At 41.3% G+C, this 14,995-nt stretch overlaps 1 protein-coding gene across 2 annotated transcripts; it reads right to left on the bottom strand.

Annotated features, from left to right (window-relative positions):
• Positions 1-9,403: 9,403 nt before the first annotated feature.
• wdr89 (WD repeat domain 89) lies at positions 9,404-13,485 on the bottom strand. Of its 2 annotated transcripts, none has more exons than XM_060828546.1 (2): positions 13,414-13,485; positions 9,404-10,988 (listed from the first exon to the last, which is right to left on the bottom strand). In XM_060828546.1, exon 2 carries the CDS (start codon positions 10,953-10,955, stop codon positions 9,789-9,791), a length of 1,167 nt encoding a protein of 388 aa, XP_060684529.1. In that variant the 5' UTR covers positions 10,956-10,988; positions 13,414-13,485; the 3' UTR covers positions 9,404-9,788. The 2 variants fall into 2 exon arrangements, with proteins under 2 accessions (XP_060684529.1, XP_060684528.1); XM_060828545.1 differs by lacking the exon at positions 13,414-13,485 and adding an exon at positions 13,223-13,387.
• Positions 13,486-14,995: the final 1,510 nt, after the last annotated feature.

Genomic DNA, 14,995 nt, shown 5'->3' on the forward strand with positions numbered 1-14,995 from the left:
AAATATCAACTGGATTTATGAGTGGAACCTGCTCTACCAGCTGGGTCAAATATATAGCTGCTTTTAAGGGGAAACTAGACAACTATATAATGGAGAAAAGAACAAAAGTATGTGAAGAGAGGGTATTATGAAATAAAAATCAGGGGAAGCTTCCACGCAGCTTTAAAAACTTGTACAGACCAGGAGGCTGAATGGCCTGTTTCTGTCCTGTAAATTCAATATTGTTTTGTGTGAAACTGTCCATTAAATACAATTAGACTGATCACATCATTGTTGGGTTCCTCTATAAAGTTTCATAATGCAGTTAATTATAATAATGGTATTATCACTCTGGAGTACTTCTTTTCACATAACCTTCAAATGTTTTATCATACTGTAGGACAAAAATATTCACACTAAGTAGGTGGTTAACATGTTAAGCACATTTTCTAACTCTGTTTGCCACTTAATGATCTCGAGGAATAATGCTATTTAAATACAAATTGTTCCAGTGAGCATAATGAGTAACAATAAGTTTTGTAACAGTACAATCATCAGATAGAAATGCCCATAATTAAACTGTGAACCATTTAAGGGTCCAGTCTGTACAAATGACTGATCTGTAAGCCATACAGAGTGATCAAATCAACATAATGATTCTTTGCAACAATATTAATCCATTTATTACTGTGACTGATTGAATTAACTGGGCATTAAATTTAATAGCCTGTCAGAATTCCACTCAAGTCTTGTTAGACTTTTAAACTGAATAATAATCTCCATGTGGTAAAACATACTGTTAATATGTTTTACCATGTTGAGAGCATGAAAGGCAAAAGCCCTTCATCCTGCTCCTCAGATGCTGCCTGACCTGCTGTGCTTTTCCAGCAGCACACTCTTGACTCTAATCTCCAGCATCTGCAGTCCTCACTTTCGCCTAGTTTTCACCATGTGTAGAACTACTGATGCAAACTTTTGTTTGTTTACTTTGAGAGCATGGTAACTTTTAATGCACAAATAAACTATCAAAGCATATTCAAGCAATGTAAACTGTAGCATTAGCTTCCATTTGGTTCTATCAGTAATAGTCATATGAATATTTAATATTATGCCTGTAGTTTTTTGAATCACAAAGTATCTGGATCAATTCTTAAAAGCTTCTTCAGTTTTTGTTGATAGCAGTTTGTAGTCTCAGTCATGTATTTTTCTTTAACCCAGACAGTTCTTCCAAACTCAAGTTCAGCTGGGAACAAATGCATTGGTGAGTTTCTTCCATCTGTCACTTTATCACATTTGTTTCAGACGCAAAGGTCAGACTGCAGGTAGCCTGTCTGTTCATGTAAAGTTAAGCTCATTTTATAAGGTAGTGAGAACTCATCCATTTGTTGGACCAATATGTATCCTCAAACTTCTTAACAGACAGTGAATGTCATGTATACATCTGTTACTGGAATTGGGAGATAGATGGCCAGCTGATGCATTTCAGTATTTCCTTCCTATCAAATAATTGCATCCGTTTAGCTAATATGTGCGTGTCTAGTCAGTGAAATTCAGATTAATTCAAGGACATCTGCTTCTGCAGAAACATAATAAATGCTTTATGTTTCTGTGTAACGCTCCTATAGTCAATGCATAATAAGTGTTTTAGCGTAATCTATTCGAGGGTGATACAGCTTATTGAAACTTCCTGGTAGCAGTTATTGCTGACTCACATCTCATTAGATAAGCTTATTTAAATTTTTAAATATGTAGTTCCATTCTTTTTACTCACTTCTATTTCTGTATAATTGTGCATTTGATGCTAGTCATTTGGGTTTTATATTTCTACTTCCTACCTTCATTTGTAAAGTTTTCTGATACACAATTATGTGGAGCTTCTTCAATCAATTCTTCATAAAAGGATAATGCATTTTTTTTATTAACAATGTAAGCATAAAATGCTATAAAAACAAAGGTCAGGCGACATCTGTTTCTCTTCCTACAAAGTCAACACCAGTTTTCATTTGATCATTTTCACATTTCCAACAGCTGCAGAATTTTGCTTTTTTTTATACACAACTGGCAACTTAGCATATTTTTACATAAAATTCAGATGTAGTTCTCAATTCTGAAAACCTCAAATTCCTAAAAAAAGACTTTTCTAAACTACCTAATAGTTTGCTCCACATTCATAAGACAACAATATTCTCCACCAACTTATAAACTGCTAGGGAAAAAAAACACACCCAAATGAACTACGGTTGCTGGAAATCAGAAATAAAAACAGAGAAATTGCCGGAAAATCTCAGCAGGTCTGGCAACATCTGTGGAGTGAAATTGATTTGGAAGAAGTGTCACTGGACCCGAAACACTAACTCTGCTTTCACTCCACAGATGCTGCCACACCTGCTGAGATTTTCCAGCAATTTCTGTTTTTGTTATAAATTACTATTATAATCAGAAAAGGACAGCCTTTCTTCATGAAATGGGAAAATGGCATAATGAAAAGCAGGAGAAATCCATGGAGCACTATCCTTTTAGTATTTTGGTCGAGAAGGTTTTGCAGGGTACTCACCTCTTTTGAATCAGAGCTTGGGTAATTATGAAGAAAGGAGATAAAGGAGTTGCATCTAATCTAACAATTTGTATTTTATACATGGCAGGTTGTTGTGCTTTTGATTATTTGCTTTCTGAGAGATTTGTCTGAGCACTAAATTTGTGGGAAATTTCTGTCCATTTTGACATGCTATTGAGCATGAATTTAACTGCAGGCTTTCCCAAAACATTGCACACAGTGGGAAGAATCAGGTGCAGGTTGAATACTTTCAGCAGCTGGAACACACATAATCATTTGGGAGGTGCCAACTGGCAAAGTTCGCTTGGCTGTCTTTGCATTCACTGTCCAACTGACGGTGGCAGGTGGTTTCTGAGGCTGCAGACCCAATCAAAGTGACCATAAACCCAATCAGACTGCCTGCAGAGGTGTCCTACCACAACCCCACTAGGAAAGGAAGGTGAGCAGGATCTCAAGATGGCAGCACCTCCCAAAAAATTATGATGTTTCAGTAAAAACATTCTCTGGTCCAGCAGGAAGAAATGCTCTCCACAATAAAGTCTGTGGATATAAACCCCTGTACTTTCAGTTCCACTGTAGCAGTGTGCACACTATGCACTGGTTTACCCAACAGCACAGTACTGCTGATCACCCTGACTCAGATGGCACCGAACAAAATAGGGTAGACATCCACATCTGGGAAGTCATGAAGATTATTGCTGGAAGGTTGAGATCAATGCAGCTCAAATGTTCTCCTGGCTTGCCTACCACATTTTGAACCTTCTGATGTCTTCTGGGAAGCCAATGACACAGCATCAGGTGGCACAGTGCCTCAGTAATTAGCACTCCTGCCTCACAGTACCAGGGACCCAGATTAAATTCCAGCCTTGGGTGGCTTTTTTTTTTGCTGAGGTTGCACATTCTCCTTATATCTGCTTGGGTTTCTGCCGGGTGCTCCGGTTTCCTCCCAGAGCCCAAAGATGTGCAGGTTAGGTGGACTGGGCATGATAAATTGCCCAAAGTGTCCAGGGATGTGCAGGCTAGGTGGGTTAGCTATGGGAAATGCAATGTTAAAGAGATACAGTAAGGGGAGGATCCAGCTGGGATGGTCTTCGGAGACATGGTGCAGACTTACATACATACATACAGTCGTATAGCATGGAAACACCCTTCAGTCCAACTCATCCATGCCGACCAGGTTTCCTGAACTAAATCAGTCCCATTTGCCTGCATTTCACTAATATACATCTAAATCTTTCCTATTCATTTATTTGTCCAAATGTCTTTTAAATGTTCTAACTGTACCTGTAACTACCACTTCTTCTGGCAGTTCATTCTATTCAATTGGCCAAATGGCCTCTTTCCACACTGCAAGGATTCTAAACACTCCCATTAATACAGGACCGCAAATGGAATCTCAAGCATCCTTCAAAAATCTTTTAGCCTATAACGGAATATGCCACAAATTTACAATGGCCGCATCTCTCAATAATCCAGTTCCCACTGGACGATAAACATAACCAACCGAAATTTGGAAAATGAAGTCCCAGGTTTTAAACTTTCACAGTAAATCTGAATAACCTTCAATAGTTTAAAGATGGGCCAAGGAAGGTGTAACTACTTACTTAACACTTGAAACACATGGAACAGCACAAACTGTGACTGAGGCCATCCAAATCAGATCCTCACTCACACCCTGAGACAGCCAACCCTACTGTCAACACAACCATTCACACTGAAGCAGTCAAAACTACTGAATGGGTTGTTAATGATGACACTGAATTACAACTGCTTCCCCGCAATAAGAAAGTCTCTTTGCACCTAAATTTTTCAACCAACCCTACTCCCTTTATAGTCAGAAGGCTGGAATTACTCACAACAAACATGTCATTCTTTAGAAGGTGAAAGTGTCTATTTTGTAACTATAAAGCCCAAATATCACTTTGAATATCAGCAATATTTTGATACATGACTTCAAAACAAAAACACGAAAAACATCTAATTTCTGTTAGTGGAGGTGGAGATGAAGGGGTAATGTCACTGGATTAGTAACCCAGAGCCCCACACTAATGCACTGGGGGTATGGATTTGAATCTTGCCATGTCAGATTTGTGAAACCTGAATACAATTTAAAAGAAACCTGGGATGGGATTAAAAAGATGACCTAATGGTAACTACGCAATCAAGGTTAATGATCTCATAAACCCTTTTGGTTCACTGATGCCCTTTAGGGAACAAAATCTGCCAACTTTTCTTGGTCTGACTGACATGCAACTCCCGACAGGAATGTGGGAAATGCTAAACTGTCCACTGGGTGATTAGGAATGGGCAATAAATGCTGGCCTGTCCAAAGTCACTAATGTCCCAGGAAGGAATTTGGAAAAAACAACCTGTAATGTCAGCTAGTCCCTGTGATTGTCTTTGACAAAGTTGTAACTTGGTGTTTTAAAGAAATTTTTACTAACATGATTATGCATAACATATTTCAAGAATAATTTCATTATACTTACTTAATGTGATTATCTGTCTTCTTACTCAAAGCAATTTTTTTTAGTGAACTCATGTCTACTCTTGCTGCCTTTTTACGAAACGTCAGGGAACAAAGCAACTGCAGACACCAAAAAAAAAAGCAAACAAGAAATCTCACATCTCAATGCCAGTGAACCACTGCTGGCTCTCATCCTTGAGCTAGACCATATCAGGAGGCACCAATTCTTCCCAAACTTCTGTATCAACAAAGTGATTGTATTATTGAAATGATTGCTTTTAACATGCAAAATCGAACAAAAACATCCACAATATGTGGCTGGAACAGGACACTGTCCACTTTCAGGACAAAACATTTTAATTTGTGTAAAAATTATTTCACCTGAATCACAAGGGTTGATAAATGAGGCGTTAGTCTCCAAAACTGATTGGTACCATGCCAAAACTGCATATCCTGCATATGTACCCTCAATCCCCTGGTTTAACAGCTCAAAATGTTCATAAGCTGCAAATGATTCTTAAGCAGACTGATGGTTCAGTGAGTTTATCCAGTGCAGAACTGAATCTCAGTTTCACAATCCACAAGTAGGTTTTCTGCAATGTGTTTTACACAACATCTAATTTGGAAATTTTGAACTCCAAGGTTTGTCCTATTAACTCAGCGACCTTCTCTGGTGAGTACAGGTTAGGATATGAAGTCTCCAGGTCCAATTTCTAATCTATGCTGGGTTTGCTGATCTCTAACAAATGGTGTGTCTCTCTGAATTCATAAGATTTTACAAAGTAATTGATACTGTACTTGGTGATGAATTTTTAATTAGATATCTGGCATTTTCATTTAAATTCATACAGTGCTTTTAATTTTCAGGGCTGTGTACAGTGCTGAACGACAAAAAAAAACAGATACACCTATCATTAGTACCTCAGATATTTTCAATAGAATACAGGATATTATATCCCAAAGTATAGATGATCCAAGTGAAATAAAAAGCACCAGAAGTGTAGACTGATACAATTAATACATATTCTGAAAGTGTAAACTTGCTGTCATAAGTTTTTTTTACAGATCAAATGTTTTCCAGAAGCTTTCAGCTATAACATCATGATAAAAATTGCACAACACCAGTATATAGTCCAACAGGTTTATTTGGAACCACTAACTTTCCGAGCGCCGCTCCTTCATCAGATGGGTTGTGCTGCTCCGAAAGCTAGTGCTTCCAAATAAATCTGTTGGATTATAGCCTGGTGTTGTGTGATTTTTAACTTTGACCACCCCAGTCCAATACTGGCACCTCCAACTCATAACGCCATAAATAAACTGACGGTTCAGTCATCAGAATTGTTAGTGCCATCTAGTGGCTACTAACAGGAATAATATTTCCAGCATCAACTTTTTATTTTGGAGATCCAGCATTTTTAGGATGCTTTTCTTTTTTATTCACACTATCAGAATAGTTCGCTTGTTTTAGTTTTTTAACTACTGATTCATCTCCTGCTATATTTAGAACATTTTCTGCTTCAATTATAATTGTAGTCTGTTCCAATTAAGTTGAGAAATTTTTTACTGTCATGTTCATATGGCAACATCCAAGTCATGATGGGAAGTTTTAATGTAACAGAACACAAGAAAAAATGCCATTAATTCTTAAGATAGTGGCTCAGTGTCAAAATCACAAATTTTAGACACTGCACATTTGAAAGCAATTTTGCATTTCTTGTAAACCAGGTTGGCGGAGTTCTTGTGGTGCAGGCATACTGCCCCTCTCTCTGGGCCCATCCTTTGTACTAACCACCTTGATTTTATTTACCCTGTGACAGGTTTACATAGATCATCTGCTTGGAATTCTGTAATCATCCATATGGAAGACAGGAGTGTGGTGCTGGAAAAGCACAGCCGGTCAGGCAGCATCGGAGGAGCAGGAGAATTAATGTTTTGGGCAAAAGCTCTTCATCGGGAACGAGCCTCATTGCTGATGAAGGGCTTATGCCTGAAATGTCAATTCTCCTGCTCCTCGGATGCTGCCTGACCTGCTGTGCTTTTCCAGCACCATACTCTTTACTCTGATCTCCAGCATCTGCAGTCCTCACTTTCTCCCATATAGAAGACATGTTGAATGTTCTGGAGTGTAGTCTTGGTCCCAGCTTAATGTAGGACCTCATTGTTTGTAGCTTTGTCCTGCTATCATGTTAGCATGATGATTCTAGTATCACACTGACACATTCCAGAGCACTGATATGATGCCGATAGCAAACCCAAGATTCCGCACTACACAAGAAAAAAATAGAAAGTAGTAGCTGGAGTAGGCCATTCACCATGGCTGATTCTCTCTCTCAACACCAACTCCCAGACTCTCCCCATGTCCTTTTGGCTGCTAGAAATCTAATGCTTTCATAAACATATTAATTGACTTCATCTTTCACAGCTTGCTGTGGTGGTGAATTCCACAGGTTCACTGCCTTCGAAGTGAACAAGTTTCTTCCCAATTCAAAATGACTTACTATGTACCCACGGCTGTGCCCCCTTGTTCTGGGATACCCTTGGTCAGGGGGAACATGATCCTTGCAGTCATCTCAGAATTTGTGCAGGGTAATGGGAGGTAGGACTGATGGATGGCACCATCCTGTCAGCTCCACTTATGACACTTGGATTCAGTGGGACAATGCAAGAAGCATCTGTCCCCATTACCCAGCATTTGTCAATGGAACGATGACCTGCTAGAAGTAGCCTCTAACTTTTTTTTGTTCTCGTTACATACAAAAATCAATAAGCCAATTTGGGTCCATATTTTCCAGCCTCAAATCATAGCCCTCAACTCACTTTGTCATTTAAATGTTTTCCAAGTTAGAGACTTCATTTCAGTTACATTTCCTCATCACTCAATCCTCTGAAACCAGAGGTCTGCTTTGTCATCTTTCCTGTGCAGTTCAGAGACTGGATTGGCAATTGCACTACAGCACCATCTTCCCTGGATTTGTTTTAGGCTTTAGGCTCAAACTCAACTATTTTGGCAATTAATTAGTTTTCATTAACACTTCTTGCTAATGCAAGTTTTGGTAAGTAGAATGTGGCTCTTATAAGCTGAAACCTGCAACATTTACTTTCTATTGTACTGACCAATATACATCAATTCTAATAGTAAAATTTTTAAAAACGTAGAGGAAACGTAGATGAGGAAACTAGTGAAATCAACATTGATTCCGTGTGGTTGGAGGGTCCCAAGGCAAAAGATGAGGCATTCTTCCTCCAGTCATTGGGTGGCAAGTATTTGGAACTGAAGTTCTAAATAGACCAGATCATGAAGAGTGGAAAGTTATTGACACTGAAGGCTATTAACAATCCAGTTTGGAATTGTAGTACTCAGGTAGTCTTTTTTTTAGTGTCAGTAGACATGTTGTTAGATTTTAAGCTCACATTTACCAGGGATAGAATTTGACCAAATGTCTCAATTATTAGCTGTTTTGTCCAAGCTAAGCCTAGAGAGAATTCAGCAATTTACAAAAGCTAACACACAAAACTATACTGCACACCTAGTATTTACAATAATGCATTGCTTTTAAACTTTCTGTGCCAGATCTTTAAATGGAGTGGTCTCTGGCTGAAATAATAGCATTTTAATAAGAAGATAAGTGGATAAGAGCAAGAAGTTACTAAGGGCATTGACAGACTATAAGTGAATGGCAAATGGAATTCAACACTGGGGAAGACTGAAGTCATTCTCTCTGGATCTAAGAAAGGCAAGTCAGATTATTTTCTAGTCTCTAGCAAGAGACTAGGTACCAAATAGATTCTCCGTCTCCTGTATTAAATACTAAAACTAATGCACAAGTTAAAAAATCCAAAGAATATTTTGTGTCAAAGGAGTTAGAATTCCACATGAGGAAGTTACACCTCAGCATTATGAAGCATGGACAGATGGCATTAGAAGCACCACATTCAATTATGGGCACTAGATCTCTTTAAAGTTGTATTGACTAGCCTTGGCATCTAATAATACAGTGAACTATGGAAATGGATTGTCCTACTATTTGTATTTTAGACAACGGAGATTAAAAAAAGACTAAGTATAAGTATGGCTGTACTGATTGTACACAGTCAGCCAAAGTCAAAATGACCTTGGTCACTCCTCAAAGTTATCAGCAGTGTACCTTGCCTCTTCCAACACAGAACAATCTTCATCAGCACCATAATGGTTGTGTTATATTTTAAAAAGTGAAGTTAAAAATCTCAATTTATAGGGCCTGCCCTCCAATATAGCAGACATGTGCAGGGTTTTTGTTAAGTTTGCATAACAAGAGCAATTTGAACTCAAAAACCCCAGTCCAATGCAAACATGTAGTCTAATTTACAAAAGAAAATACACCAATGTCTTCTTCAACCAAAAACTGCATTTTAAATCTTGCATCATCTCTTTAATTTATATGTAACTTAGTAAAATAATCCCAACAAAACACATTTACAGAAACATTTCTTTTCTTTTTATAGGCACCAACCTTCTGAGTTGTAAAAAAAATGAATGAATCAAAATAAAAGAAAGCTACAGCCATTCGAATAAAATCCCAATCCCAACAAAAAAAATCCCAGCTCCATTTTTTAGAATGTTATTGCACTTTCTAGGTTTCCCCAATTAAAGCCTCACTGTTTAGAAGCAACAGAGATCTGGAGTCAATTAGTCGCTGCTGAATGACTGAATTCCTAACTGACAGAAAAAATTCTTTTCCTCTTATAAAAACGGAAATTAATGTCAATGAAACTCAGCTGTATGCAAGTGCGAGGAGTTGCCTGCTTATCTTACTTCTTGCTTTGGTAAGAGTTTTTGCTATGAACTCTCATTTTTCTATGCACGTCAGATGGAAGCTTCATTGATGTCTTCTTTCCTGTAGTTAAATCTGTGGCATTTGGTTTCCATAAAAATAGCTGAGCATCTTCCCCACATGTCAACAGAGAATGATCCTCAGAATCCCAATAAAAAGCACGAACTATAGCTGAGTGTCTGTCATGCAGGGTGTGCAGGTGTGCAAGCTTGTTGGCATCACACGTTAAAAGGTGAAGTTTCCCCATACTGGTGCCACCCAGTACAAACAACTTTTCAGCTTTTTCATGGTAAAAGCCTCCAATCAGGTAGTCCAGGTGGCCATTGTCAAGTTTCAAGCTTTCCCGGGCATCCTGTGTTTTCACCAGTGTGATGGGCTCATCATTGTGCAGGTGGGCAAGGTCCCACAGATAGAAACCTTCATCGTAGGTCATGCAAAAAATCTGTTCCAGCTCTTTCCCAGACCACCCAACGAAGCTGACTGAGGAATCAGAGTTGCAAGTTGCAAGAAGGGCATCATCTTCTGTTTCTTGGCTGATATCAAAAATGTTGACTAATCCGTCAGTCGACCCCGATGCCACCATGTTGGGATTTGAGGGGTGAAAACGCACTTGGGTGATGTCATTGTTGTGAGTCTCTGAATAAACTCCAAGAGGTTCCTGACTTCCATGACTATCCGTGTTTGTCACAGTGCGTGCATCCCAGAAAACCATGAAAGTATCTTCTTCAACCTTTTCTGTTCCAGCACAGATAACCAAATCATTACAACTAATATCAAAGCTGATAAATGTGTTATTAGGATAGCCTGTATAATTTTGAACTGGGTCTGTGCTAGAGGAACGCACATCCCAACATTTCACTGTCCCATCACATGATGCAGAGAATAACAAATGGCCAGTGTTTTGTGCAAACCTAATGCCACTAATAGGAGCAGTGTGGCCCTGGAACTGTTGAACTAGAGTCAGTGTCTGTTTATTGTAAACACGGATACAATGATTCGAACATGAAACTGCAACAAGTTGACCGCTTTGTCCTATGGGTACCTTCAGGCAGTCAATATCCAGAAGGTAGGTTAATTCTTCGGCTTTCTGTGTGGATCGTTTTGCAATGCGCAGGTGATTAAACCACTGCTCGATCTCCTCCATGAGTGAACACTTCTTCTATGCTTTAGCTGTTTGCTGAAGTGCAATGAGATAAACAGACAGACATAAATAACTTGCCAAAATGGATCCAAGTAACATATTCTTTGGCTCTGTTCTCCAAATCCTCAACTCAAAGCTAAATGCATTCTGTAGCAGAAACAGAGATTCAGATTCAGGATTCAGAGATCCAGGAAGTCCTGAACTACGAAGGCAACCACCCCCAACACACACAAAAGAAGCTGCATCAAGACACTGTTCAAAAGGGCCACAACACACTGCAGCACACCAGAACTGCAAAAAGAGGAAGAAGAACACCTTTACAATGTATTCGCCAAAAACGGATACCAGCGCAATTTAATCAACAGATGCCTAAGGGAAAGACAACGGAATGAGGACATGCCACAACCCAAAGGACTAACTACGTCACCATATATCAAGAACATTTCTGAACTGACAGCCAGACTACTACGACCACTAGGACTCATAACAGCACACAAACCAATCGCCATTCTCAGACAACAACTCACCAGGACAAAGGACCCGATACCCAGCATGAGCAAAACCAACGTAGTGTACAAAATCCCACGCAAGGAGTGCACAAAACCCTACATAGGACAAACAGGAAGACAGCTAACGATCGTATCCACGAACACGAACTAGCCACGAAATGACACGACCAACTATCCTTTGTAGCCACAAACGCAGATGACAGGCAACATGAGTTCGACTGGGACAACACTACTACTATAGGACAAGCCAGAGAACAGCCAGGGAATTCCTAGAGGCATGGCACTCATCCACAGATTCTATCAACAAACACATCGACCTGGACCCGATATACCGGCCACTGCAACAGACAGCTGGAACTGACAACTGGAAGTGGCAGAGACAAACCACTATAAATGGCAGAGGAAACAACACAGAAGCGCTTCACAGAAGGCTCCCAAGCACTGAGGATGTCACCTAGACAGGGGACGAAACGTCTGCAATACAAATTCCCAGCTCAGCGAACAGAACCACAACAACAGGGATCCAGATTTCCATCTCTGAACCACAGTACACAGACATTGAAGCAAAAGTCAGACCATTTCATACCAGATTGACAGTTAATAATTGCCAGTGAATGACAATCTGAGGAGAACTCCTGTATAGTTACTGCCCTTTCAGGACTCAGGAAGACTATTTGTAATCACACACTCCCGTGCATTCTACCAGATCAGACGATAAATTCCCTAATTCATTATTAAGGAGCTAACAAAGCATCCTGAACTAAAATGCAACCTGGACAGGTCAATGGACTGTCCCAATTCAGATCAAACTGATCATCAGCTCAAAACATGTGGGGTTATTTCCGGTTATAATACTTCCTGAAAAGTGATCAAAACCCGTATAACACCTTCCCTGTGCCAACTGGATCAAACTATTCAGCATCAACTCCATCCCATCACCCACATTCCCTCCCTGACACACCTCCACCCCCACATTCCCTCCTTCACACACCTCCGGCCCCATATTCCCTCCTTCACCATCTCCACCCCATTCCCTTCTTCACACACCACCCGCACACTCCCTCCTTCACACACCTCCGGCCCCACACTCCCTCCTTCACACACCTCCACTCCCATATTCCCTCCACACACCTCTGGCCACACACTCCCTCCTTCACACACCTCCACCCCCACACATCTCCGGCCCCATATTCCCTCCTTCACCATCTCCCCCGCACACTCCCTCCTTCACACACCTCCACCACACTCCCTTCTTCACACACCTCCACCACCACATTCCCTTCTTCACACACCTCCACCACCACATTCCCTTCTTCACACACCTCCACCACATTTCCTTCTTCACACACCTCCACCACCACATTCCCTTCTTCACACACCTCCACCACCACATTCCCTTCTTCACACACCTCCATCTCCACATTCCCTCCTTCACATACCTCCAGCCCCACAATCTTTCCCTCACTCCCCCATATTCTGCTCCCCCTACCACCAAATCAATCTCACTCCCCCCCATTACTTCTCCCCCTTTCCCTCTCATTCTCCCTGCCTGCCTTCCCCATCCCTCGACCCTTCCCTGTCCCTCTCTCCCTTCCCCATCCCTATCCCCCTCCTCTTCTCTCCCTACCCATTAACCCCTCCTTGTCCCCATTCCCCCTCCTTGCCCACATCCCCCCTCCCTGCCCCCAATCCACCTCCCTGCCCCCAATCCTCCTCCTTGTCCCCATTCCCCCCCCCCCCCCCCCCCCTTGCCCTTATTACCTTCCCCCCCGGCCCCGCTCTCCCTCAGGCCCACAGTAACTAGGCCGGGATTAATTCGGATCCGGTGATAGACTGAAATCCCCGGGTGGAGGGTCCTGGAGCGGGCCGTCACCCTGATCGCGGCCGCTCTGACGGTCTCCCCTCCCCTCCGTCTCTGTGTCTGAGACTCCCGCCGTGTCCCTCACACTCACCATGTGTCCCCCCCCTCAGCCCCGCGGCTGGATCCGGTGGAAAGGGCACCACCTCTGGCCGTAAGCAGGACTGCAGGCACTGACCTGATGTGATTGGATCAGTGGTGGTGGAAGAGCACAGCAGTTCAGGCAGCATCCAAGAAGCAGCAAAATCAACGTGATAGCTAGACAATATATTGGCCCCCTGTGTTCTCTGTCAATGCCATGATGTTTAGATTGGTTCTAATCTAAAAAATGAGATAACGGAGTTTTACATCAATGCATGCAGTTTTTGAGCAAAGTACAATGTAACCCTGAAAGTACAAATTCACCCCACAAAATATATGTGTGCATGTGGGTCTTTGTGTATGTGTGTGTCTGTCTGGGATGGGGGTTGTGAGTGTGAGAAAGTGTATGTGTGTGTGTATAGTGAGTGCAGAGCGTCTTAAGTCTGTGAGGGGGTGCATGTTTGAGTGTGTGTGGGTGTCTGTGTGCACATCTGTGTATATGTGGGTGTATAGGAGTGCCTGTGTGTGTCCATAGTGCAATGGTGGACACCTGTAATGTGACATGAAGCCAAGGTCCCGGGTGAAGCCCTTCCTATGGGTACCAAACTTAGCTATCAGCCTCTGCTCGGCCACTTTTCGCTGCTGATGGTCACCCGAAGGTCTGAGGTCAAATGTCCTGGACCACTGAAGTGTTCCCCAATTGGGAGCGAACACTCCTGTCTGTTGATTGTTGTGCGGTGCCCATTCATCTGTTGTCGTAGCCTTTGCTCGGTTTCCCCAATGGACTGTGGTAAAAGTGTAAAAGGTTTCGATGGAGAGGAATTTGTTAAGTGCGTACAAGACAATTTTCTAATTCAGTAAGTGGATGTACTTACTAGAGAAAGTGCAAAACTTCTCTTGGGAAATAAGACAAGGCAGGTGACTGAGGTGTCAGTGGGGGAGCACTTTGGGGCCAGCGACCATAATTCTATTAGATTTAAAATAGTGATGGAAAAGGATAGCCCAGATCTAAAAGTTGAAGTTCCAAATTGGAGAAAAGCCAATTTTGACAGTATTAGGCAAGAACTTTCAAAAGCTGATTGGGGGCAGATGTTCACAGGTAAAGGGACAGCTGGAAAATAGGAAGCCTTCAGAAATGAGATAATGAGAATCAGAGAAAATATATTCCTGTCAGGGTGAAAGGGAAGACTGGTAGGTATAGGGAATGCTGGATGACTAAAGAAATTGAGGGTTTGATTAAGAAAAAGAAGGAAGAATGTGTAAGGTATAGACAGGATAGATCGAGTGAATCCTTAGAAGAGTATAAAGGAAGTAGGAGTATACTTAAGAGGGGAATCAGGAGGGCAAAAAGGGGACATGAGATTGTTTGGCAAATAGAATTAAGGGTAAATCCAAAGGGTTTTTACAAATACATTAAGGACAAAAGAGTAACTAGGGAGAGAATAGGGCCCCTGAAAGATCAGCAAGGCGGCCTTTGTGTGGAGCCGCAGAAAATGGGGGAGATATTAAATGAGTATTTTGCATCAGTATTTACTGTGGAAAAGGATATGGAAGAGCTGATGTCTTGGAACGCATATAGGTGGATAAATCCCCAG

Source organism: Hemiscyllium ocellatum, chromosome 8, assembly GCF_020745735.1.
Source record: "Hemiscyllium ocellatum isolate sHemOce1 chromosome 8, sHemOce1.pat.X.cur, whole genome shotgun sequence".
In the NCBI taxonomy this organism is placed as follows: domain Eukaryota; kingdom Metazoa; phylum Chordata; class Chondrichthyes; order Orectolobiformes; family Hemiscylliidae; genus Hemiscyllium; species Hemiscyllium ocellatum.

What these genes read in the sequence shown, in the direction of transcription:
- wdr89 (XM_060828546.1), bottom strand. Translation starts at nt 10,955, where the DNA reads ATGGAGGAGATCGAGCAGTGGTTTAATCACCTGCGCATTGCAAAACGA.